General features: G+C 45.8%; 2 protein-coding genes across 3 annotated transcripts in view; one reads left to right on the forward strand and one right to left on the reverse strand.

The window, feature by feature from the left end:
• The window catches only part of LOC134958090 (FRAS1-related extracellular matrix protein 1-like), a 120,910-nt gene that overhangs the window by 55,891 nt on the left and 38,611 nt on the right, over positions 1-26,408 (forward strand). The window contains exons 5-6 of the mRNA XM_063940448.1: positions 1,026-1,378; positions 3,450-3,620. Coding sequence (XP_063796518.1) covers positions 1,026-1,378; positions 3,450-3,620 — 524 coding nt within the window. The remainder of the gene's footprint in view (positions 1-1,025; positions 1,379-3,449; positions 3,621-26,408) is intronic.
• LOC134958096 (cyclin-dependent kinase 5 activator 1-like) lies at positions 1,005-12,097 on the reverse strand. 2 transcript variants are annotated; one of them, XM_063940457.1, is made up of 2 exons: positions 10,794-12,097; positions 1,005-1,318 (listed from the first exon to the last, which is right to left on the reverse strand). In XM_063940457.1, exon 1 carries the CDS (start codon positions 11,833-11,835, stop codon positions 11,053-11,055), a length of 783 nt encoding a protein of 260 aa, XP_063796527.1. In that variant the 5' UTR covers positions 11,836-12,097; the 3' UTR covers positions 1,005-1,318; positions 10,794-11,052. The 2 variants fall into 2 exon arrangements, with proteins under 2 accessions (XP_063796527.1, XP_063796526.1); XM_063940456.1 differs by lacking the exon at positions 1,005-1,318 and adding an exon at positions 3,498-3,582 and having other exon boundaries at positions 10,794-11,984.

Raw genomic sequence — 26,408 nt, forward strand, 5'->3', positions numbered from 1 at the left:
TAGAATGCTCTCTGTACACATACCTCCCAAAATCGGCACCTTGTAAAAAGGGTCACAAAGGGGCGTGGCCTATAGAAAGGGGGCGTGGCTTTGTGGGCATCGCCGCGCTCAATGTCAGGATTTTGACTGTTTGGATTCCAGCGTCAGTATTTTGACAGCCGGGATCCTGACTGTCGGGAAATCCTACTGCATCCAAACAAAGTATCCAGTGAGTGCCAGGAGCCTCCCAACTGCATTGTATTGTATAAGGGTCAGTAGGATGCTTCTGTATGATGTAGAGGTCACTAGAGTGCTCCATGCATTGCACATAGGTCAGTGGAATTCTTTTTGATACTGAGGTCACCAGAGGGCTCCCTAAATTGTATATAGATCAGTAGGAAGCTCTAAGTTTGATGTAGAGGCCAATAGAATGCTCCGTGCATTGTATATATGTCAGTAGAATGCTCTCTATGTAGCACATAGTAAGTATGTCAGTAGGATGCTCTCTATGTAGTACAGAGGTCCCTAGAGTGCTCCCTGTATTGTAGTACAGAGGTCCCTAGAGTGCTCCCTATATTGTATATGGATCAGTAGGATATTCTGGACAGTGAATACTAATAAGATGTGGCTGCACTATATTTGATTATCTAAAAAATTTAATTTCAATATATTACATATCACATTAGATAAATTACGCTCTGATCTCTCTGACCATTACCATATTTTCATATTTTGCTGCTGTCTGTTTTGCGCGCAAGGGTCTCCCTAATATTCATTGTCCATGGTTGACATGTCAGCATGAATCATGGTCACTGCTGAAAGACACCAGTCACTGTGGACAACTGGATAGGTGTGTTCTGGGGGAACCTGACACTCGAGGCTGGGACACAGAGCTAAAAAGGGGTATTTTGTGGGAAATATAGAAATTGTCAGGTCCCTATGCACTAACACTAATTGTAGGCCGAAGCCTGGGCTCGAGTTGCCCCAGAATGACACACAGCCTGTAATTTGATGCATGAAACAATAACATATGTATTTTTCCCAAGGTCAATGCAGAGCCCGAAATGTGAACACGAGAGAGGTGTCCTTACACGCAGGACACGTCGGCAGCCCCGCAAGGCAGCACCTCAGCAATGACGGGGAGAAATCTTCCTACGACGCCAGAATTTCATCTCCAAAGATCACCCAGATCCTCCTGCCCAACACGCGTGCATCCGAGCATTCCAGAAGCCATCTTTATCATTTCGGCCCGGACTCCGGCAGCGAGCTACCCTCACGTCGCCCAGGGCAACAGCTACATCTCCCTGGAAGCAGCGTTCTCGTACGTTCATTTAACTTTCTTAAAAGAAAAAAAGGAAGAAAAAAAAAAGCATTAATAACTCTAGGAATAAATGAGAAGGTATAACTCATTCCTAATTGATAGTGTTCTTCCCAGCAAATGAAAAACTTATATGGATTATTGCACAAATCTAATTATCTAATTACGCTGCTTCAGGTTTGGTAAGTGGTTAAAATAAATTGAGCTCGCAGTTGACATTCTGTCTTAAGAGTGCTTGGGCCTCGGTTGGCTATTTAATTAGAGCAGCCTGATGAAGATGACACGAGTTCTGTGATGAGATTAAGACCCTTATTGAGGGGAGTGGTAAAAAGCATATTTAGGTCTCCTATAATTCAATATTAAAGATGATGAAGCTCTTAGAGATAATTTCTTTCTGCATTTAGCTAGTTGCCAACGTCTGTTTTTTCTTTCTTTTTTTCAACTATATATTTTGCAACAACTCAAACGATGGCTGAAACAGAAGCTCGCAAACTCCATGTACGAGGCATTTACCCATGTGTGCATGTTACATTGTATATTCCTCTACAGCAGCTCTATAATGCAAAGATGCCACCGCACACTTGCGTTTCTACCTCTGCGTTTGGATTTGCACACATCGTAGAGCTGCATTATCACCTAGGGGGTCATTCCGAGTTGATCGCTCGCTGACGATTTTCGCAGCACAGCGATCAGGTGAAAAAATGGCATTTATGCGCATGCGTATGCCCCGCAATGCGCACACGCGACATACGGGTTCAAAGCTCTTTGTGGTTGTGCTCAGGTTCTAGCTAAGTTTTTCTTCGCACTGGCGGCCGCAAAAAGATTGACAGGAAGGGGGCGTTTCTGGGTGTCAACTGACCGTTTTCAGGGAGTGTTTGCAAAAACGCAGGCGTGTCTGCAAAAACGCAGGCGTGGCAGGGCGTTCGCTGGGCGGGTGTGTGACGTCAAATCCGGACACAAATAGGCTGAAGTGATCGCAAACGCTGAGTAGGTTCAGAGCTACTCTGAAACCGCACAAACTGTTTTTGCAGAGCTCGGCTGCACATGCGTTTGCACTTCTGCTAAGCTAAAATACCCTCCCCAGTGGGCGGCGGCATAGCGTTTGCACGGCTGCTTTAACTAGCTAGCGAGCAATCAACTCGGAATGACCCCCCTAATATCCACGTTGTCACCTCTTATCAGCCTCTAAAGGTGCAAGATATGTGCAACTGTAAATATGGATGCAAGTGGGGCCAAGGTGCAATAGTGCGGTCACCAACAGGCTTCTGTACGTCATGCAAATGCATTTATGTATATCTCTAAATCAGCTACCGATCGTTTATTTAAAAATCACGATACTGTATAAAAAAAAAAAAACAGTATGTGTGTGCATGGGAGTCATTTAATAGAGTCCGAGACGTCAGAAGCAGTGCGATTGCTGCAGATTTAACGAAAAAGAGAAAGTTGGATCTTGCCGTTTAAATTATTGGCGCTTTAAATCGTCAGCCCAGATCGCTGGAATCGCACTGCTTCTGTAAATTCATACCCTATTACATAGCCCCCTATACAGGTATGTGGCAGGCTATAAAGATCCGCATGGAAATCTCCATATCCCTGCACTATTATGATTATATTGTATATAAGAATCAATAGGTTAGTACAGGGGTTCTCAAACTCGGTCCTCAGGACCCCACACAGTGCATGTTTTGCAGGTAACCCAGCAGGTGCACAGGTGAATTAATTACTCACTGACACTTTTTAAAAGGTCCACAGGTGGAGCTAATTATTTCACTTGTGATTTTGTGAGGAGACCTGCAAAACATGCACTGTGTGGGGTCCTGAGGACCGAGTTTGAGAACCTGTTGGTTAGTATATTAGAAGTGACACGGAAAAGTAAAATCCAACAGTTTTTGTGCCCACATCTGACATATTTGCAGAAAATAAATGTGTTTGCAGCTTTAGAAATCATTCAGAGAGCCCCATAAAATGTTCCTACTGTAAATGCACTGAAATGCAGTATGTTAATTATACAGCCCCTGTTGCTGACACAGTAGAGTCAGCCCATGAACCGATATATCTAAGGATGCATTCTCAGACATGACGCAGAATATTGTCTGCTTCTGCAAAAAAATATCCCCCATTGTGTCTAACCTGTTGTGTATTGTTGTTGTAGTATCACGGGATCATCCCAATGAGCGGACCTCAACCGACCAATAGGAGAGGAGATGTCTGGCTGGTTGGCGCTGGGCCAAGTCTTTCTCAAGATCCTGAGGAGCGCCCCCTGCAGGACTCTGCTCCACTGGACTCTGTGCACAAGTCAAGTAATGAGACACAGCAGATACGGGTACAGCAAATGCTCAAATCGTAATCGTGCAGCGTAATCATGGTAAACAACTTTGACTAAATGCAGAATTTTAGCATATACAATCTCTGAATAACTGAAAAGAAAAGGCCAACACTTTGTTTGATGGGGAATTTCAGTGACGTTGATTAATTATGTTGATTGCTGCACAGTGACGATAAAAGGGAAGATTTTTCAAAGCTTGGAGAGAGGGGTCTATTTACTAAGCCTTGGACGGAGATAAAGTCTCAGCCAATCAGCTCCTAACTGTCATTTTTCAAACATGGCCTGTGACATGGCAGTTAGGAGCTGATTGGTTAGTACTTTATCTCCGTCCACTTTCTCTCTCCAAGGGTTAGTAAATAGACCTCCATGTACCAGACAACCAGCACCTAACTGCCATGTTACAGGCTGTGTTGGAAAAATGATGGTTAGGAGCTGGTTAGCTGGTACTTTATCCCTCTCCAAACTTTGATAAATCTCCCCCAAAAGGAGAGTAGCCTATTTCTCTGACTCACGTCTGCGTTCCTATTTACATTTACTGGATACCTCTGGTTAGTCTTATAGACATTGGGGCAAATTTACTAAGATGGGAGTTCTATTTAAGATGGGATATTGCCCATAGCAACCAATCAGATTACAGGTATTATCTTCTAGAAGGTGCTAGATAAATGAGAAGTAGAATCTGATTGGTTGCTATGGGCAACATCCCATCTTAAATAGAAATCCCATCTTAGTAAATTTACCCCCTTGATACTATTATTCTCTGGAATCCATCTAATACCACTTAGGAAACTATTTCTCCTAAGGTAGTGTAACCCCAGCTGGAGCCCATGGGGCTGGTACGTGCAGCTGTTATTCCCGGGGTTCCTCCCTGGGGTGACAACTGGGTTTTGTGGGTGGAGTTATGGTTTATGATTATTGGTCTTCTCACTCACGTCACACCCCCTCCGCAGACACCTAAGCTTAGCTGACATGAATTAGAGAAGCGTCAGGGCCACAGGAAGATAGCTGTTTTGAGCAAGCCTCAGTGCTACAGCTAGGGGGAGGGCCAGGCAGTGCCATAACTAGGGGTGAGCGACCAATTCTGCCAGGATACAAGGCAGAGGAGGCACCTGTATTTGGCTTGCAGGGTACCTGGAACACTCCTTGCAGGCTGGAGAGCCTACCAGTGCATCCTTAGGGCATGGCCAGAGCTCGTGGTCCTATCTCCCTCTTCTGTGACGTCTTGGTGTCACGTGCTGGGGCAGCAGGGCTGTACCAGGGCGCATTACTGCTATAGGAGAAATGTTCCCTAGGTGGTAGTGCAGCTTTAAATAAGAAGAACTAATAAGAAGAACTAAGGGGTCTACTCATGAAGCAGTGAAAAGTGTGGAAAAGTGAGCCAGTGGGGAAGTTGCCCGGGGCAACCAGTCAGTGTTGTGATAATATTTTTCTCTATCGTCCTAAGTGGATGCTGGGGTTCCTGAAAGGACCATGGGGAATAGCGGCTCCGCAGGAGACAGGGCACAAAAGTAAAGCTTTTACAGGTCAGGTGGTGTGTACTGGCTCCTCCCCCTATGACCCTCCTCCAGACTCCAGTTAGATTTTTGTGCCCGGCCGAGAAGGGTGCAATTCTAGGTGGCTCTCATAAAGAGCTGCTTAGAGAGTTTAGCTTAGGTTTTTTATTTTACAGTGATTCCTGCTGGCAACAGGATCACTGCAACGAGGGACAGAGGGGAGAAGAAGTGAACTCACCTGCGTGCAGGATGGATTGGCTTCTTGGCTACTGGACATGAAGCTCCAGAGGGACGATCACAGGTACAGCCTGGATGGTCACCGGAGCCACGCCGCCGGCCCCCTCACAGATGCTGAAGCAAGAAGAGGTCCAGAATCGGCGGCTGAAGACTCCTGCAGTCTTCTTAAGGTAGCGCACAGCACTGCAGCTGTGCGCCATTTTCCTCTCAGCACACTTCACACGGCAGTCACTGAGGGTGCAGGGCGCTGGGGGGGGGCGCCCTGGGAGGCAAATGTAAACCTTTAAAAAGGCTAAAAATACCTCACATATAGCCCCAGAGGCTATATGGAGATATTTACCCCTGCCTAAATGTACTAAATAGCGGGAGACGAGCCCGCCGGAAAAGGGGCGGGGCCTATCTCCTCAGCACACGGCGCCATTTTCTGTCACAGCTCCGCTGGTCAGGAAGGCTCCCAGGTCTCTCCCCTGCACTGCACTACAGAAACAGGGTATAACAGAGAGGGGGGGCAAAATAAATGGCAATATATTAATATAAAAGCAGCTATAAGGGAGCACTTAATCATAAGGCTATCCCTGTCATATATAGCGCTTTTTGGTGTGTGCTGGCAGACTCTCCCTCTGTCTCCCCAAAGGGCTAGTGGGTCCTGTCTTCGTATAGAGCATTCCCTGTGTGTCTGCTGTGTGTCGGTACGTGTGTGTCGACATGTATGAGGACGTTATTGGTGTGGAGGCGGAGCAATTGCCAAATATGAGGATGTCACCTTCTAGGGGGTCGACACCAGAATGGATGCCTTTATTTGTGGAATTACGGGATAGCGTCAACTCGCTTAAGCAGTCGTTTGCCGACATGAGGCGGCCGGACACTCACTTAGTGCCTGTCCAGGCGCCTCAAACACCGTCAGGGGCTGTAAAACGCCCCTTGCCTCAGTCGGTCGACACAGACCCAGACACAGGCACTGATTCCGGTAGTGAAGGTGACGAATCAACCGTATTTTCCAAAAGGGCCACACGTTATATGATTTTGGCAATAAAGGAGATGTTACATTTAGCTGATACTACAGGTACCACTAAACAGGGTATTATGTGGGGTGTGAAAAAACTACCAGTAGTTTTTACCGAATCAGAAGAATTAAATGACGTGTGTGATGAAGCGTGGGGTGCCCCGATAAAAAACTGCTAATTTCAAAGAAGTTATTGGCTTTATACCCTTTCCCGCCAGAGGTTAGGGAGCGCTGGGAAACACCTCCTAGGGTGGACAAAGCGCTAACACGCTTATCAAAACAAGTGGCGTTACCCTCTCCTGAGACGGCCGCACTTAAAGATCCATCAGATAGGAGGATGGAAAATATCCAAAAAGGTATATACACACATGCAGGTGTTATACTACGACCAGCTATTGCGACTGCCTGGATGTGCAGTGCTGGGGTAGTTTGGTCAGAGTCCCTGATCGAAAATATTGATACCCTGGACAGGGACAATATTTTACTGTCGTTAGAACAAATAAAGGATGCATTTCTTTATATGCGTGATGCACAGAGAGATATCTGCACACTGGCATCACGGGTAAGTGCTATGTCCATTTCGGCCAGAAGAGCTTTATGGACACGACAGTGGACAGGCGATGCGTAGAGGAGTTATTTGGGGTCGGTCTATCGGATTTGGTGGCCACGGCTACGGCCGGGAAATCCACCTTTCTACCTCAAGTCACTCCCCAACAGAAAAAGGCACCGACCTTTCAACCGCAGCCTTTTCGTTCCTTTAAAAATAAGAGAGCAAAGGGCTATTCATATCTGCCACGAGGCAGAGGACGAGGGAAGAGACAGCAACAGGCAGCTCCTTCCCAGGAACAGAAGCCCTCCCCGGCTTCTACAAAAGCCTCAGCATGACGCTGGGGCTTCGCAAGCGGACTCGGGGGCGGTAGGCGGTCGTCTCAAGAATTACAGCGCGCAGTGGGCTCACTCGCAGGTAAATCCCTGGATCCTGCAGATAATATCTCAGGGGTACAGGTTGAAATTAGAGACAGAGCCACCTCGCCGTTTCCTGAAGTCTGCTTTACCAACGTCCCCCTCAGAAAGGGAGACGGTTTTGGAAGCCATTCACAAGCTGTATTCTCAGCAGGTGATAGTCAAGGTACCTCTTCTACAACAAGGGAAGGGGTATTATTCCACTCTTTTTGTGGTACCGAAGCCGGATGGCTCGGTAAGGCCTATTCTAAATCTGAAGTCCTTGAACCTGTACATAAAGAAGTTCAAGTTCAAGATGGAGTCACTCAGAGCAGTGATAGCGAACCTGGAAGAAGGGGACTTTATGGTATCCTTGGACATCAAGGATGCGTATCTCCACGTTCCAATTACCCCTCACACCAGGGGTACCTCAGGTTCGTTGTACAAAACTGTCACTATCAGTTTCAGACGCTGCCGTTTGGTTTGTCCACGGCACCTCGGGTCTTTACAAAGGTAATGGCCGAGATAATATTTCTTCTTCGAAGAAAAGGCGTATTAATTATCCCATACTTGGACGATCTCCTAATAAGGGCAAGGTCCAGAGAACAGCTAGAGATGGGTTTAGCACTATCTCGAGAGGTGCTAAAGCAGCACGGATGGATTCTGAATATTCCAAAATCCCAATTAATGCCGACAACTCGTCTGCTGTTCCTGGGGATGATTCTGGACACAGTTCAGAAAAGGTTTTTCTTCCCGAAGAAAAAGCCAAGGAGTTATCTGACCTGGTCAGGAACCTCCTAAAACCAGGAAAGGTGTCTGTACATCAATGCACAAGAGTCCTGGGAAAAAATGGTAGCTTCTTACGAAGCAATCCCTTTCGGCAGATTCCATGCAAAGGGATCTGTTGGACAAATGGTCAGGGTCGCATCTTCAGATGCACCTGCGGATAACCCTGTCGCCGAGGACAAGGGTATCCCTTCTGTGGTGGTTGCAGGAGGCTCATCTATTGGAGGGCCGCAGATTCGGCATGCAGGATTGGATCCTGGTGACCACGGGTGCCAGCCAGAGAGGCTGGGGAGCAGTCACACAGGGAAGAAATTTCCAGGGAGTGTGGTCGAGCCTGAAAAAGTCTCTTCACATAAGCATTCTGGAACTAAGAGCAATCTACAATGCTCTAAGCCAGGCGGAACCTCTGCTTCAAGGAAGACCGGTGTTGATCCAGTCGGACAACATCACGGCAGTCGCCCATGTAAACAGACAGGGCGGCACAAGAAGCAGGAGGGCAATGGCAGAAGCTGCCAGGATCCTTCGCTGGGCGGAGAATCACGTGATAGCACTGTCAGCAGTATTCATCCCGGGCGTGGACAACTGGGAAGCAGACTTCCTCAGCAGACACGACCTTCACCCGGGAGAGTGGAGACTTCATCCAGAAGTTTTCCACATGCTATTAAACCGTTGGGTAAAACCAATGGTGGACATGATGGCGTCTCGCCTCAACAAAACACTGGACAGGTATTGCGCCAGGTCAAGAGATCCGCAGGCAATAGCTGTGGACGCGCTGGTAACACCTTGGGTGTACCAGTCGGTATATGTGTTTCCTCCTCTGCCTCTCATACCAAAGGTATTGAGGGTTATACGGCAAAGTGGAGTAAGACTAGTGGCTCCGGATTGGCCAAGAAGGACTTGGTACCCGGAACTTCAAGAGATGGTCACGGACGATCCGTGGCCTCTACTTCTGAGAAGGGACCTGCTTCAGCAGGGTACTTGTCTTTTTCAAGACTTACCGCGGCTGCGTTTGACGGCATGGCGTTTGAATGCCAGATCCTAAAAGGAAAAGGCATTCCAGAAGAAGTCATTCCTACCTTGATAAAGGCAAGGAAGGAAGTCACCGCGAAGCATTATCGCCGTATTTGGCGAAAATGTTGCGTGGTGCGAGCAGCGGAGTGCTCCGATGGAGGAATTTCAACTGGGTCGTTTTCCTACATTTCCTGCAATCAGGATTGTCTATGGGTCTCAAATTGGGATCTATTAAGGTTCAAATTTCGGCCCTATCAATATTCTTCCAAAAAGAATTGGCCTCAGTCCCTGAGGTCCAGATTTTTATCAAAGGAGTACTGCATATACAGCCTCCTGTGGTGCCTAAGGTGGCACCGTGGGATCTAAATGTAGTTTTAGATTTCCTCAAATCAAATTGGTTTGAACCACTAAAGAAGGTGGATTTGAAATATCTCACATGGAAAGTGACTATGTTACTGGCCCTGGCTTCGGCCGGGAGAGTATCTGAACTGGCGGCTTTGTTTTATAAAAGCCCTTATTTAATTTTCCATTCGACATAGGGCAGAGCTGCGGACGCGTCCGCATTTTCTCCCTAAGGTGGTATCAGCGTTTCACCTGAACCAGCCTATTGTAGTGCCTGCGGCTACAGACGACTTGAAGGACTCCAAGTTGTTGGACGTTGTCAGAGCCTTAAAAATATACATTTAAAGGACGGCTGGAGTCAGAAAATCTGACTCGCTGTTTATACTGTATGCACCCAACAAGTTGGGTGCACCTGCTTCTAAGCAGTCGATTGCTCGTTGGATTTGTAACAAAATTCAACTTGTACATTCTGTGGCAGGCCTGCCACAGCCTAAATCTGTTAAGGCCCATTCCGCAAGGAAGGTGGGCTCATCTTGGGCGGCTGCCCGAGGGGTCTCGGCATTACTACTCTGCCGAGCAGCTACGTGGTCAGGGGAGAACACGTTTGTAAATTTTTACAAATTTGATACCCTGGCAAAGGAGGACCTGGAGTTCTCTCATTCGGTGCTGCAGAGTCATCCGCACTCTCCCGCCCGTTTGGGAGCTTTGGTATAATCCCCATGGTCCTTTCAGGAACCCCAGCATCCACTTAGGACGATAGAGAAAATAAGAATTTACTTACCGATAATTCTATTTCTCGGAGTCCGTAGTGGATGCTGGGCGCCCATCCCAAGTGCGGATTATCTGCAATACTTGTACATAGTTATTGTTAACTAATTCGGGTTATTGTTTAGGAAGCCATCTTTCAGAGGCTCCTCTGTTATCATACTGTTAACTGGGTTTAGATCACAAGTTGTACGGTGTGATTGGTGTGGCTGGTATGAGTCTTACCCGGGATTCAAAATCCTCCCTTATTGTGTACGCTCGTCCGGGCACAGTACCTAACTGGAGTCTGGAGGAGGGTCATAGGGGGAGGAGCCAGTACACACCACCTGACCTGTAAAAGCTTTACTTTTGTGCCCTGTCTCCTGCGGAGCCGCTATTCCCCATGGTCCTTTCAGGAACCCCAGCATCCACTACGGACTCCGAGAAATAGAATTATCGGTAAGTAAATTCTTATTATAAAGTGCATTCTATAAAATCATACGTAGCAGCTAATTGGTTGCCATGGACAACTTCTCCACTGGCTCACTTCTCCACACTTTTTAGCTGGGTGTTATGGTTCATTCGCCACGGAAACCACCCCTTCCCATTTACCTGGGCTTGGGACCGGCTATGAAGGTCACATAGGCTGGATTGGTGGGAGATCTTGCTTTGTGTGGAGCACAGGCTGTCTATGGCGCACAGCCTGGAGCTGATGATGGAGCTTGTGTATGGTGCAGAGCCTGGAGCTGATAGCAAGATAGCAGGAGACGTTGTTCTGGCAATGACTTCTCTTCCATAGCTGGTTTAAAGTCAGGTGATATAGGCCAAGGTGACGTCATCCATATTCTGACAGCTTGGATGGACATGATGTTTAAGCCATATTTGTGTTCTCCTGTCCACCCTCAGCTCTGAGATCATTAAAGACCTCTGTGAAATATTCAAGGTCGGCATTGATGCGCAGCATCTTTGAGCTCATCTGGTTAATCACAGAGAGGCAACGGCTCCAGAAGGCCTCCTTTGAGCTTTCGACCAGGAAAGGCCTCAGTGGGTAGGTGGTCTCACTGCCCATGTATGTGAAAGCCAGGTACAGGCATGTTGACATATGTGCCTGTAGTTCTTGCTCGTTGTCCAGCTCTGATGAAATGACTTCTCGGCAGAGCATGTATAGAAAGACGACATTGCCTGGGGTAAGAAAGCCTACTGGCTGTTCCCATCCAGTGAGAAGCTTGTCTATATATGTCATCCATGAAATGATGTTTGTTGGTGACAGATTCTTCATCTTGTCACATCTCCGGCATATGAACTCCCCAAGATTGCTCAGGAGCTCGCTGGTGGTTGCCCGCACCATCTGGCATTTTGGAGACGCAGATCTCTTCCCAAAAGTATTATCTGTGGCCTGGGTGAAGTTTGTTAAGTCAACGCACGACAGGGAACTCTTTAGGCTGTCACTGACGAGGTGGGTGACATCGGTTTGGCCAGCTTTGGGTTGTCTCCGTTTGGTCATAAGGCGTCTAAAGCACCAGAGGAGCGATCGTCTCTCACCAGATCTTCCAGTCACGCTGTCCAGAACAGCAGGCCGATGGGCCCCAGTTGATGACTCTTCATCCGGTAGGCTTGCCTTGCGGCAGCACGAGAATGGGAAACCGTTCCACATTCTTATTCAAGATCTTCTTCTCTATCTGCGAAACCTGCAAACAAAATATCTGCAAGAATCAAGTTTTGGATTCAGACTGCGGTGGCTCTGACTGCGGAAAGCAATCAGATAGATACGGTCTGTCTCCTTCACTGTCCCATTAAGGGTTGAGCAGCAGCTGGGCCAGCAGGTTGTATTTATAGGCTTCCCTGCTTACAGTGGCATTGTGACACGTTTGTGACACGCGTGGCTGTTGTGATGCGTTATGCAAATGAGCTGCTGGTCACATGGAGGCAATTCAACAAGTGTTGAAAACTGGTGACATATAGAAAGTGTTATCACCTTATTACAGCCCTGTAAGGAAAGGAGTATGTGTAAAATAAACTATAGAGAAGTAGATAGGATATTGGAATAAGCTGAACGCTAATTGGTTGAAAATAAACAAATGCATAAACAATGTTTCCTTCAGCAACGGCTCCATTCAGCTCCTCCTACTCTTCCTTTGTGTCAAGAAAAATGATTTGTTGTTTATAAAATAATATAACGGCAGATGCGTTCCGGTCTGCGGACGGAACGCTGCGACAATAGCGGGTCACTGGCTGTGTCCAGAGGTGTAGCTAGGTGCCATGGTGCCCGGAGCATGGATATGTTTCGGTGCCCCCCACCCCTGTACTTAATTGGAGGCATGGCCAACATGTGGGGGCATGTTACACTTGAAAAGAAAACAAAAGACAAAAATCCTAAATTGGTGTCCAACATCATGCTCCTGCTCTCCCAGTATAATGTCAAATGGCGCTGCATGTCCGCGTAAAACAATCAATATATAATGCAAGTGTGCCGCACTCCTGGCGGGTGCGGCAACGTTTCAGTGCCCTTTAATGTGTGCCACTTTTGTCACCTGACAAAAGTACCACTTGCATTATATATGTGTATCTAAATAAATATATATATATATATATATATATATGTATGTATGTGTATATATATATATATATATATATATATATATATATATATATACTGTGTATATATGTGTAGTAAAGTAACATACTATATATGTGTACATATTTAAGTGTGTGTGTATATATATATATATATATATATTAATAGCTGATTTGAAGAGGGTGGCACTCAGGACTCTACAATATGGAGTTAATAATGCAGCTCTTTAGAGGAGTGCCAGGTCACCGTTCAGCATATATATATATATATATATATATATATATATATAAAGAAAAAGGTTGCAGGTGCACACTTCAAACATTACCAATTTATTAATAATAATCATTGCAATAAAATGTTGCATTTTCAGCGAGGTTCTTCGCATAGTTATGGCCATAAGTAACGGCTTGCCCACCGCATCCAGGTGACCTCATTAGTCGGGCAAGTCCCTAACATTTTGGGGGGTACAAATCTAGGTTGCGGAACCCCCCAAAAATAAAGCAGCTGAGTGACCCCAGGGCAACACAAAAGTGAAAAAATATATAGTGAAAAAGTGAAAATAGGTTAGTGAGAGAAGCTGCTGAAAACAGCCGGGGTAAATTAGTGAGAGGTAATGAAGGGAGAGATAAAGTAGTGAAAAGTGAAGGTAAGAAATGAATTACATTGAAACAAAACACACAATAGGGATAGGCACAACTCGGGAGCGCGGAGGGAGGAAGCAGCTCAGGCGGCTGTTAACAGCTGTGAGCTGAGGGTGGCCGGGCGGCTGGTGCGCCTGGAGCTTGAGCTCCTCCGAAGCCACCGTCCCCACGCCCCTGGCTGTGTCAGCCGGTGTTACAGTAATAATGTAACAGAAGCGGAGGCTGTTCTGGCTTAGTATTGGACATTTGGTGGAAATATGCTTAGAATCAGCGCCTAACTTATCTCATATCTATAGCATACAGTATATACCTATCTGCATCATATCTATCTATCTGTCTGTCTATCTATCTATCTATCTATCTAAAATCTATATCATATCCTATCTATCTATCTATCTCTATCTATCTATCTATCTATCTATATCATATATACCTATCTGCATCATATCTATCTATCTGTCTATCTATCTATCTAAAATCTATATCATATCCTATCTGTCTATCTATCTATCTATCTATCTATCTATCTATCTATCTATCTATCTATCTGTCTATCTATATCATATATACCTATCTGCATCATAACTATCTATCTATCTATCTATCTATCTATCTATCTATCTATCTAAAATCTATATCATATCCTTTCTATCTTTCTATCTTTCTATCTTTCTATCTATCTATCTATCTATCTATCTATCTATCTATCTATCTATCTATATCATATATACCTATCTGCATCATATCTATCTATCTATCTATCTATCTAAAATCTATATCATATCCTATCTATCTATCTATCTATCTATCTATCTATCTATATCATATATACCTATCTGCATCATATCTATCTCTATCTATCTATCTAAAATCTATATCATATCCTATCTATCTATCTATCTATCTATCTATCTATCTATCTATATCATATATACCTATTTATCTATCTAATATCTATATCATATATACCTATTTATCTATCTAATATCTATATCATATATACCTATTTATCTATCTATCTAATATCTATATCATATATACCTATTTATCTATCTAATATCTATATCATATATACCTATTTATCTATCTATCTAATATCTATATCATATATACCTATCTGCATCATATCTATCTATCTGTCTATCTATCTATCTAAAATCTATATCATATTCTATCTATCTATCTATCTATCTATCTATCTATATCATATATACCTATCTGCATCATATCTATCTATCTATCTAAAATCTATATCATATCCTATCTATCTATCTATCTATCTATCTATCTATCTATCTATCTATCTATCTATCTATCTATCTATCTATATCATATATACCTATCTGCATCATATCTATCTATCTATCTATCTATCTATCTATCTATCTATCTATCTATCTATCTATCTATCTATCTAAAATCTATATCATATCCTATCCTATCTATCTATCTATCTATCTATCTATCTATCTATCTATCTATATCATATATACCTATTTATCTATCTAATATCTATAGCATATATACCTATTTATCTATCTATCTAATATCTATATCATATATACCTATGTATCTATCTATCTAATATCTATATCATATATACCTGTTTATCTATCTATCTAATATCTATATCATAAATACCTATTTATCTATCTAATATCTATATCATATATACCTATTTATCTATCTATCTAATATCTATATCATATATACCTATTTATCTATCTATCTAATATCTATATCATATATACCTATTTATCTATCTATCTAATATCTATATCATATATACCTATTTATCTATCTATCTAATATCTATATCATATATACCTATTTATCTATCTATCTAATATCTATATCATATATACCTATCTATCTATCTATCTATCTATCTATCTATCTATCTATCTATCTATCACATATATACTTATCTGCATCATTGTCTGTCTCTGTCTGTCTCTGTCTGTCTGTCTGTCTGTCTATCTATCTATCTATCTATCTATCTATCTATCTATCTATCTAATATCTATATCATATATACCTATTTATCTATCTATCTATCTAATATCTATATCATATCTATCTATCTATCTATCTATCTATCTATCTATCTATATCATATATACCTATCTGCATCATATCTATCTATCTATCTATCTATCTATCTATCTATCTATCTATCTATCTATCTATCTATCTATCTAAAATCTATATCATATCCTATCCTATCTATCTATCTATCTATCTATCTATCTATCTATCTATCTATCTATCTATCTATCTATCTATCTATCTATCTATATCATATATACCTATTTATCTATCTAATATCTATAGCATATATACCTATTTATCTATCTATCTAATATCTATATCATATATACCTATGTATCTATCTATCTATCTAATATCTATATCATATATACCTATTTATCTTTCTATCTAATATCTATATCATAAATACCTATTTATCTATCTAATATCTATATCATATATACCTATTTATCTATCTAATATCTATATCATATATACCTATTTATCTATCTATCTAATATCTATATCATATATACCTATTTATCTATCTATCTAATATCTATATCATATATACCTATTTATCTATCTATCTAATATCTATATCATATATACCTATCTATCTATCTATCTATCTATCTATCTATCTATCTATCTATCTATCTATCTATCTATCACATATATACTTATCTGCATCATTGTCTGTCTCTGTCTGTCTCTGTCTGTCTGTCTGTCTGTCTGTCTATCTATCTATCTATCTATCTATCTATCTAATATCTATATCATATATACCTATTTATCTATCTATCTATCTAATATCTATATCATATCTATCTATCTATCTATCTATCTATCTTTCTCTAACGTCCTAGTGGATGCTGGGGACTCCGTAAGGACCATGGGGAATAAACGGGCTCCGCAGGAGACTGGGCACTCTAAGAAAGAATTAGTACTACTGGTGTGCACTGGCTCCTCCCTCTATGCCCCTCCTCCAGACCTCAGTTAGAATCTGTGCCCGGAAGGAGCTGGGTGCATTTTAGGGAGCTCTGCTGTGCTTGCTATTAAGAAAGTATTTTAGTTAGGTTTTTTTATTTTCAGAGAGCTTCTGCTGGCAACAGACTCTCTGCTACGTGGGACTGAGGGGAGAGAAGCAAACCTACTAACTGCGGCTAGGTTGTGCTTCTTAGGCTACTGGACACCATTAGCTCCATAGGGTTCGAACACAGGAACTTAACCGTGGTCGTCTGGAGCCGCGCCGCCGTCCCCCTCGCAGAGCCAGAAGACAGAAGCCGGCGGATGAAGCAAGAAGGCGTCAAAATCGGCGGCAGAAGACTCCTGTCTTCACATGAGGTAGCGTACAGCACTGCAGCTGTGCGCCATTGCGCCCACACTAACCCACACACTCCGGTCACTGTAGGGTGCAGGGCGCAGGGGGGGGGCGTCCAGGGTAGCAATTGAGTACCTCCTGGCAAAAGCAGCATATATACAGCTGGGCACTGTGTATATGCATGAGCCCCCGACATTTTTTACACCAAATCGCGGGACAGAAGCCCGCCGCTGAGGGGGCGGGGCTTCTTCCTCAGCATTCACCAGCGCCATTTTCTCTCCACAGCTCCGCTGAGAGGAAGCTCCCCAGGCTCTCCCCTGCAGACCACGGTAGAAAGAGGGTAAAAAGAGAGGGGGGGGCACATAAATTTAGCGCAATAATCATATATACAGCAGCTACTGGGTAAACACTAAGTTACTGTGTGGTTCCTGGGTCATATAGCGCTGGGGTGTGTGCTGGCATACTCTCTCTCTGTCTCTCCAAAAGGCCTTGTGGGGGTCCTGTCCTCATATAGAGCATCCCCTGTGTGTGTGGTGTGTCGGTACGCTTGCGTCGACATGTTTGAGGAGGAGGGCTATGTGGAGGCAGAGCAGGTACAGATGAATGAGGTGTCCCCGCCGACGGCGCCGACACCTGATTGGATCGATAGGTGGAAGGTGTTAAATGATAATGTAAACTCCTTGCATAAAAGGTTGGATAAAGCTGAAGCCTTGGGATAGTCAGGGTCCCAACCCATGCCTGATCCTACAGCGCAGAGGCCGTCAGGGTCTCAGAAGCGCCCACTATCCCATATTGTTGACACAGATATCGACACGGATTTTGACTCCAGTGTCGATGGCGATGATGCAAAATTGCAGCCTAAAATGGCTAAAGCCATCCGCTACATGATTATAGCAATGAAGGATGTATTGCACATATCAGAGGTAAACCCTGTCCCTGACAAGAGGGTTTATATGTTTGGGGAGAAAAAGCAAGAGGTGACCTTTCCCCCTTCACATGAGTTAAATGAGTTATGTGAAAAAGCTTGGGATTCTCCTGATAGGAAAATGCTGATTTCCAAAAGGTTACTTATGGCGTACCCCTTCCCGCCAACGGACAGGATGCGCTGGGAATCCTCCCCTAGGGTAGACAAAGCTCTGACACGCTTATCTAAGAAGGTGGCCCTGCCGTCACAGGATACGGCCTCCCTAAAGGATCCTGCGGATAGGTAGCAGGAAGGTATCCTGAAGTCTGTTTATACACAATCAGGTACCATACTGCGGCCGGCAATTGCGTCGGCCTGGATGTGTAGTGCTGTAGCAGCATGGACAGATACTCTGTCTGAGGAACTGGATACCTTGGACAAGGATATTATTTTACTGACCCTGGGGCATATAAAAGACGCTGTCCTATATATGAGGGATGCCCAGAGGGACATTTGCCTACTGGGCTCTAGAATAAATGCTATGTCTATTTCGGCCAGAAGGGTCCTGTGGACTCGGCAATGGACGGGTGATGCCGACTCTAAAAAGCACATGGAGGTTTTACCCTATAAGGGTGAGGAATTGTTTGGGGACCGTCTCTCGGACCTAGTTTCCACAGCTACAGCTGGGAAGTCAAATTTTTTGCCATATATTCCCTCACAGCCTAAGAAAGCACCGTATTACCAAATGCAGTCCTTTCGATCACAAAAAGGCAAGAAAGTCAGAGGTGCATCTTTTCTTGCCAGAGGCAGGGGTAGAGGAAAGAAGCTGCACAATACAGCTAGTTCCCAGGAACAGAAGTCCTCCCCAGCTTCCACTAAATCCACCGCATGACGCTGGGGCTCCACAGGTGGAGCCGAGAGCGGTGGGGGCGCGTCTCCGAAAATTCAGCTACTAGTGGGTTCGTTCACAGGTGGATCCCTGGGCTATACAGATTGTGTCTCAGGGATACAAGCTGGAATTCGAAGTGATGCCCCCTCACCGTTACCTAAAATCAGCCCTGCCTGCTTCTCCCATAGAAAGGGAAGTAGTGTTAGCGGCAATTCACAAGTTATATCTCCAGCAGGTGGTGGTACAGGTTCCCCTCCCTCAACAGGGAATGGGTTACTATTCCACAATGTTTGTGGTTCCGAAACCGGACGGTTCGGTCAGACCAATATTGAATTTAAAATCCCTGAACATGTACCTTAAAATGTTCAAGTTCAAGATGGAATCGCTCAGAGCGGTCATTGCAAGCCTGGAAGAGGGGGATTTTATGGTGTCTCTGGACATAAAGGATGCTTACCTGCATGTCCCCATTTATCCACCTAATCAGGAGTACCTCAGATTTGTGGTACAGGACTGTCATTACCAATTCCAGACGTTGCCGTTTGGTCTCTCCACGGTACCGAGAATATTTACCAAGGTAATGGCGGAAATAATGGTGCTCCTTCGAAAGCAAGGGGTCACAGTTATCCCATACTTGGACGATCTCCTCATAAAGGCGAGGTCCAGAGAGCAGTTGCTGATCAGCGTAGCACACACTCAGGAAGTGTTGCAACAGCACGGCTGGATTTTGAATATTCCAAAGTCGCAGCTGATCCCTACGACTCGTCTGCCCTTCCTGGGCATGATTCTGGACACGGACCAGAAGAAGGTGTTTCTCCCGGCGGAGAAGGCTCAGGAGCTCGTGACTCTGGTCAGAGACCTCTTAAAACCAAAACAGGTGTCGGTGCATCACTGCACGCGAGTCCTGGGAAAGATGGTGGCGTCATACGAAGCTATTCTCTTCGGCAGGCTCCATGCGAGGACCTTTCAGTGGGATCTGTTGGACAAGTGGTCCGGATCGCATCTTCAGATGCATCGGCTGATCACCCTATCCCCCAGGGCCAAGGTGTCTCTTCTGTGGTGGCTGCAGATTGCTCACCTTCTCGAGGGCCGCAGATTCGGCATTCAGGACTGGGTCCTGGTGACCACGGATGCAAGCCTCCGAGGGTGGGGGGCAGTCACTCAGGGAAGAAACTTCCAGGGGCTGTGGTCAAGTCAGGAGGCTTGTCTGCACATCAATGTCCTGGAATTAAGGGCTATATACAACGCCCTGAGTCAAGCGGAGCCTCTGCTTCGCAACCAACCGGTGCTGATTCAGTCAGACAACATCACCGCAGTGGCTCATGTAAGTCGCCAAGGCGGCACAAGGAGCAGGGTGGCGATGGCGGAAGCCACCAGGATTCTTCGTTGGGCGGAGAATCACGTGCAAGCACTGTCAGCAGTGTTCATTCCGGGAGTGGACAACTGGGAAGCAGACTTCCTCAGCAGGCATAAGAAAAAGAGGAGTGAGAACAATACTCATTGTCCCGGATTGGCCAAGAAGGACTTGGTACCCGGAACTGCAAGAAATGCTCACAGAGGACCCATGGCCCCTGCCTCTCAGACAGGACCTGTTGCAACAGGGGCCCTGTCTGTTCCAAGACTTACCGCGGCTGCGTTTGACGGCATGGCGGTTGAACGCCGGATCCTAGCGGAAAAAGGCATTCCGGATGAAGTTATTCCTACGCTAATAAAGGCTAGGAAGGATGTGACAGCAAAACATTATCACCGTATATGGCGAAAATATGTTGCTTGGTGTGAGGCCAGGAAGGCCCCTACAGAGGAATTCCAGCTGGGCCGTTTCCTTCACTTCCTACAGTCGGGAGTGACTATGGGCTTAAAATTGGGGTCCATAAAGGTCCAGATTTCGGCCCGCTCCATTTTCTTTCAAAAGGAACTGGCTTCACTTCCTGAGGTTCAGACGTTTGTTAAGGGAGTGCTGCATATTCAGCCCCCTTTTGTGCCACCAGTGGCACCTTGGGATCTTAACGTGGTGTTGAGTTTCCTAAAATCTCACTGGTTTGAGCCACTTAAGACCGTGGAGTTAAAATATCTCACGTAGAAAGTGGTCATGCTATTGGCCTTAGCTTCGGCTAGGCGTGTGTCAGAATTGGCGGCGTTGTCATGTAAAAGCCCCTCTCTGGTTTTCCATATGGACAGGGCAGAATTACGGACTCGTCCGCAATTTCTGCCGAAGGTGGTGTCGTCTTTTCATTTGAACCAACCTATTGTGGTGCCTGCGGCTACTCGTGACTTGGAGGATTCCAAGTTGCTTGATGTAGTATGGGCTTTGAAGATCTATGTAGCCAGGACGACTGGAGTCAGGAAAACTGACTCGCTGTTTATCCTGTATGCATCCAACAAGCTGGGTGCTCCTGCTTCAAAGCAAACTATTGCTCGCTGGATCTGTAACACGATTCAGCAGGCTCATTCTGCGGCTGGATTACCGCATCCAAAATCAGTGATAGCCCATTCCACAAGGAAAGTGGGCTCTTCTTGTGCGGCTGCCCAAGTGGTCTCGGCATTACATCTTTGCCGAGCAGCTACTTGGTCGGGTTCAAACACCTTTGCTAGGTTCTACAAGTTTGATACCCTGGCTGAGGAGGACCTTGTGTTTGCCCATTCGGTGCTGCAGAGTCATCCGCACTCTCCTGCCCGTTTGGGAGGTTTGGTATAATCCCCATGGTCCTTACGGAGTCCCCAGCATCCACTAGGACGTTAGAGAAAATAAGATTTTACTCACCGGTAAATCTATTTCTCGTAGTCCGTAGTGGATGCTAGGCGCCCGTCCCAAGTGCGGACTTTCTGCAATACGTGTATATAGTTATTGCTTAATAAAGGGTTATGTTATGTTGGCATCCATTGTTTGATGCCCTGTTGTTGTTCATACTGTTGACTGGGTAAGTTTATCACAAGTTATACGGTGTGATTGGTGTGGCTGGTATGAGTCTTACCCTGGATTCCAAAATCCTTTCCTTATAATGTCAGCTCTTCCGGGCACAGTTTCCTTAACTGAGGTCTGGAGGAGGGGCATAGAGGGAGGAGCCAGTGCACACCAGTAGTACTAAATCTTTCTTAGAGTGCCCAGTCTCCTGCGGAGCCCGTCTATTCCCCATGGTCCTTACGGAGTCCCCAGCATCCACTACGGACTACGAAAAATAGATTTACCGGTGAGTAAAATCGGATTTTTTTTTTGTGTATTTTGTGTGTGGCACTCGAATATTCGCTGGAAGTATTAAGCGGCCCCCCAGCTGAAATAATTGCCCACCCCTGATCTAGCTCATATCTATATAATATCTGTCTGTCTGTCTATCTATCTATCTGATATGTGTCTATGTATTTTCTATCTGTCTATCTAAGGGCAGACTTGATGGTAGGTAGATTTAGGGGTAATGAAAAATGACTTCATATTAGGGTAGTGGATAAGTGGAATAGCCTCCTGTCAGAGGTAGTTGAGGGTAAAGGCCCCCATCCACTAGTGAGACTGAACTAAAAGTTGGATCTGATTTTCCCTCGATCTGCCCGGCAGCTTCCCGGGAGTACTGCCATTACGATTTCCTACTTGAGTGTTTTTTTTTACATCCGATAATCGCATCCGATTGTGTACAAATGCACTCCGATGTGCACCTTTTCCTCCGATATTCATGGAAAGCTCGGAATCGATGAAAAGTGGCCATATCGCACTAGTGGATGTTGGGGGGCTAATACAGTAAAGCAATTTAAGCATGCTTGGGATAGGTGGGATGTAGTTGTATGAATGGCGGTCAGGAGACCGCCGGTCACAATACTGATGCCGGGATCCCGCCCCCTGTCAGGGACTCTTCCCAGTGGGAATAGAACCTGTGGCGTGCTCGCAGAAAGGGGCTTCACTGCGCTTGTCTCCCCCCCCACGCTGGACATCTCAAACCTAGGCATGGATACAGTCACACATATCTAACCCAGATAGGCATATGAATAGCCTAAGATCATCATCTAAGTAGCAAATAGGTTGTAAGTTACCTAAAGGATAAAAAAGGGGCAGACTAGATGGGCCAAGTGGTTCTTATCTGCCGTCACGTTACATTGTTTCTCTAACGTCCTAAGTGGATGCTGGGGACTCCGTAAGGACCATGGGGAATAGCGGCTCCGCAGGAGACTGGGCACATCTAAAGAAAGCTTTAGGACTATCTGGTGTGCACTGGCTCCTCCCCCTATGACCCTCCTCCAAGCCTCAGTTAGATCTCTGTGCCCGAACGAGAAGGGTGCACACTAGGGGCTCTCCTGAGCTTCTTAGTGAAAGTTTTAGTTTAGGTTTTTTATTTTCAGTGAGACCTGCTGGCAACAGGCTCACTGCATCGAGGGACTAAGGGGAGAAGAAGCGAACTCACCTGCGTGCAGAGTGGATTGGGCTTCTTAGGCTACTGGACATTAGCTCCAGAGGGACGATCACAGGCCCAGCTTGGATGGGTCCCAGAGCCGCGCCGCCGGCCCCCTTACAGAGCCAGAAGGCAGAAGAGGTCCGGAAAATCGGCGGCAGAAGACGTCCTGTCTTCAACAAGGTAGCGCACAGCACTGCAGCTGTGCGCCATTGCTCTCAGCACACTTCACACTCCGGTCACTGAGGGTGCAGGGCGCTGGGGGGGGGGGCGCCCTGAGGCGCAATAAAAACACCTTGGATGGCAAAAAAATGCATCGCATATAGCTCCTGGGCTATATGGATGCATTTAACCCCTGCCAGAATACATAGAAAAACGGGAGATAAGGCCGCCGATAAGGGGGCGGAGCCTATCTCCTCAGCACACTGGCGCCATTTTCCCTCACAGCTCCGTTGGAGGGAAGCTCCCTGGCTCTCCCCTGCAGTCACTACACTACAGAAAGGGTTAAAAAAGAGAGGGGGGCACTAATAAGGCGCAGTATTAACTATACAGCAGCTATAAGGGGAAAAACACTTATATAAGGTTATCCCTGTATATATATATATATATATATATATATATATATATATAGCGCTCTGGTGTGTGCTGGCAAACTCTCCCTCTGTCTCCCCAAAGGGCTAGTGGGGTCCTGTCCTCTATCAGAGCATTCCCTGTGTGTGTGCTGTATGTCGGTACTTTTGTGTCGACATGTATGAGGAGAAAAATGATGTGGAGACGGAGTAGATTGCCTGTAATAGTGATGTCACCCCCTAGGGGGTCGACACCCGAGTGGATGAACTGTTGGAAGGAATTACGTGACAGTGTCAGCTCTGTATAAAAGACAGTGGTTGACATGAGACAGCCGGCTACTCAGCTTGTGCCTGTCCAGACGTCTCATAGGCCGTCAGGGGCTCTAAAGCGCCCGTTACCTCAGATGGCAGATATAGACGCCGACACGGATACTGACTCCAGTGTCGACGGTGAAGAGACAAATGTGACTTCCAGTAGGGCCACACGTTACATGATTGAGGCAATGAAAAATGTTTTACACATTTCTGATAATACGAGTACCACCAAAAAGGGGTATTATGTTCGGTGAGGAAAAACTACCTGTAGTTTTCCTGAATCTGAGAAATTAAATGAGGTGTGTGATGATGCGTGGGTTTCCCCCGATAACAACTGATAATTTCTAAAATGTTATTGGCATTATATCCTTTCCCGCCAGAGGTTAGGGTGCGTTGGGAAACACCCCCTAGGGTGGATAAAGCGCTCACACGCTTGTAAGGGCTCTACCCTCTCCTGAGATGGCCGCCCTTAAGGATCCTGCTGATAGAAAGCAGGAGGGTATCCTAAAATGTATTTACACACATACTGGTGTTATACTGCGACCAGCAATCGCCTCAGCCTGGATGTGCAGTGCTAGGTTGGCGTGGTCGGATTCCCTGACTGAAAATATTGATACCCTAGATAGGGACAGTATATTTTTGCCTATAGAGCATTTAAAAGATGCATTTCTATATATGCGTGATGCACAGCGGAATATTTGCCGACTGGCATCAAGTCTAAGTGCGTTGTCCATTTCTACCAGTAGAGGGTTATGGACACGTCAGTGGTCAGGTGATGCGTATTCCAATCGGCATTTGGAAGTATTGCCTTATTAAGGGGAGGAGTTATTTGGGGTCGGTCTTTCAGACCTGGTGGCCACGGCAACAGCTGGGAAATCCACGTTTGTACCCCAGGTCGCCTCTCAACATGAGAAGACGCCGTTTTACCAGGCGCAGTCTTTTCGTGGACAAGCGGGCAAAAGGTTCCTCATTTCTGCCCCGTGACAGAGGGAGAGGAAAAAGGCTGCAGAAATCAGCCAGTTCCCAGGAACAGAAACCCTCTCCCGCCTCTGCCAAGCCCTCAGTATACGCTGGGGCTTTACAAGCAGAATCAGGCACGGTGGGGGGCCCGTCTCAATGAATTTCAGCGCGCAGTGGGCTCACTCGCAAGTAGACCCCTGGATCCTTCAGGTGATATCTCAGGGGTACAAATTAGAATTCGAGACGTCTCCCCCTCGCCGTTTCCTAAAGTCGGCTTTACCGATGTCTCCTTCTGACAGGGAGACAGTTTTGGAAGCCATTCACAAGCTGTATTCCCAGCAGGTGATAATCAAGATACCCCTCCTGCAACAGGGAACGGGGTATTATTCCACACTGTTGTGGTACCGAAGCCGGACGGCTCGGTGAGACCGATTCTAAATCTAAAATCTTTGAACACTTACATACAGAGGTTCAAATTCAAGATTGAGTCACTCAGAGCAGTGATTGCGAACCTGGAAGAAGGGGACTACATGATGTCTCGGGACATCAAGGATGCTTACCTTCATGTCAAAATTTACCCTTCTCACCAAGGGTACCTCAGGTTTATGGTACAGAACTGTCACTATCAGTTCAGACGCTGCCGTATGGATGGTCCACGGCACCCCGGGTCTTTACCAAGGTAATGGCCGAAATGATGATATTCCTTCGAAGGAAGGGAATTTTAGTTATCCCTTACTTGGACAATTCCCTGATAAGGGTAAGATCCAGGGAACAGTTGGAGGTCGGTGTAGCACTATCTCAGGTAGTGTTGCGGCAGCACGATTGGATTCTCAATATTCCAAAATCGCAGCTGGTTCCGACGACTTGTCTTCTGTTCCTAGGGATGATCCTGGACACAGTCCAGAAAAAGGTGTTTCTCCCGGAGGAGAAAGCCAGGGAGTTATCCGAGCTAGTCAGGAACCTCCTAAAAACCGAGCCAAGTCTCAGTGCATCAATGCACAAGGGTTCTGGGTAAAATGGTGGCTTCCTACGAAGCAATCCCATTCGGCAGATTCCACGCAAGAACTTTCCAGTGGGACCTGCTGGACAAATGGTCCGGGTCGCATCTTCAGATGCATCAGCGGATAACCCTGTCACCAAGGACAAGGGTGTCCCTCCTGTGGTGGTTGCAGAGTGCTCATCTTCTAGAGGGCCGCAGATTTGGCATTCAGGACTGGGTCCTGGTGACCACGGATGCCAGCCTGCGAGGCTGGGGAGCAGTCACACAGGGAAGGAATATCCAGGGCTTATGGTCAAGCCTGGAGACATCACTTCACATAAATATCCTGAAGCTAAGGGACATTTACAATGCTCTAAGCTTAGCAAGACCTCTGCTTCAAGGTCAGCCGGTGTTGATCCAGTCGGACAACATCACGGCAGTCACCCACGTAAACAGACAGGGTGGCAGAAGAAGCAGGAGGGCAATGGCAGAAGCTGCAAGGATTCTTCGCTGGGCGGAAAATCATGTGATAGCACTGTCGGCAGTATTCATTCCGGGAGTGGACAACTGGGAAGCAGACTTCCTCAGCACGACCTCCACCCGGGAGAGTGGGGACTTCACCCAGAAGTCTTCCACATGATTATAAACCGTTGGGAAAAACTCGACAGGT

This window comes from Pseudophryne corroboree, chromosome 9 (genome assembly GCF_028390025.1).
Source record: "Pseudophryne corroboree isolate aPseCor3 chromosome 9, aPseCor3.hap2, whole genome shotgun sequence".
NCBI classification, from domain to species: domain Eukaryota; kingdom Metazoa; phylum Chordata; class Amphibia; order Anura; family Myobatrachidae; genus Pseudophryne; species Pseudophryne corroboree.

What these genes read in the sequence shown, in the direction of transcription:
- LOC134958096 (XM_063940457.1), bottom strand. Translation starts at nt 11,835, where the DNA reads ATGTGGAACGGTTTCCCATTCTCGTGCTGCCGCAAGGCAAGCCTACCG.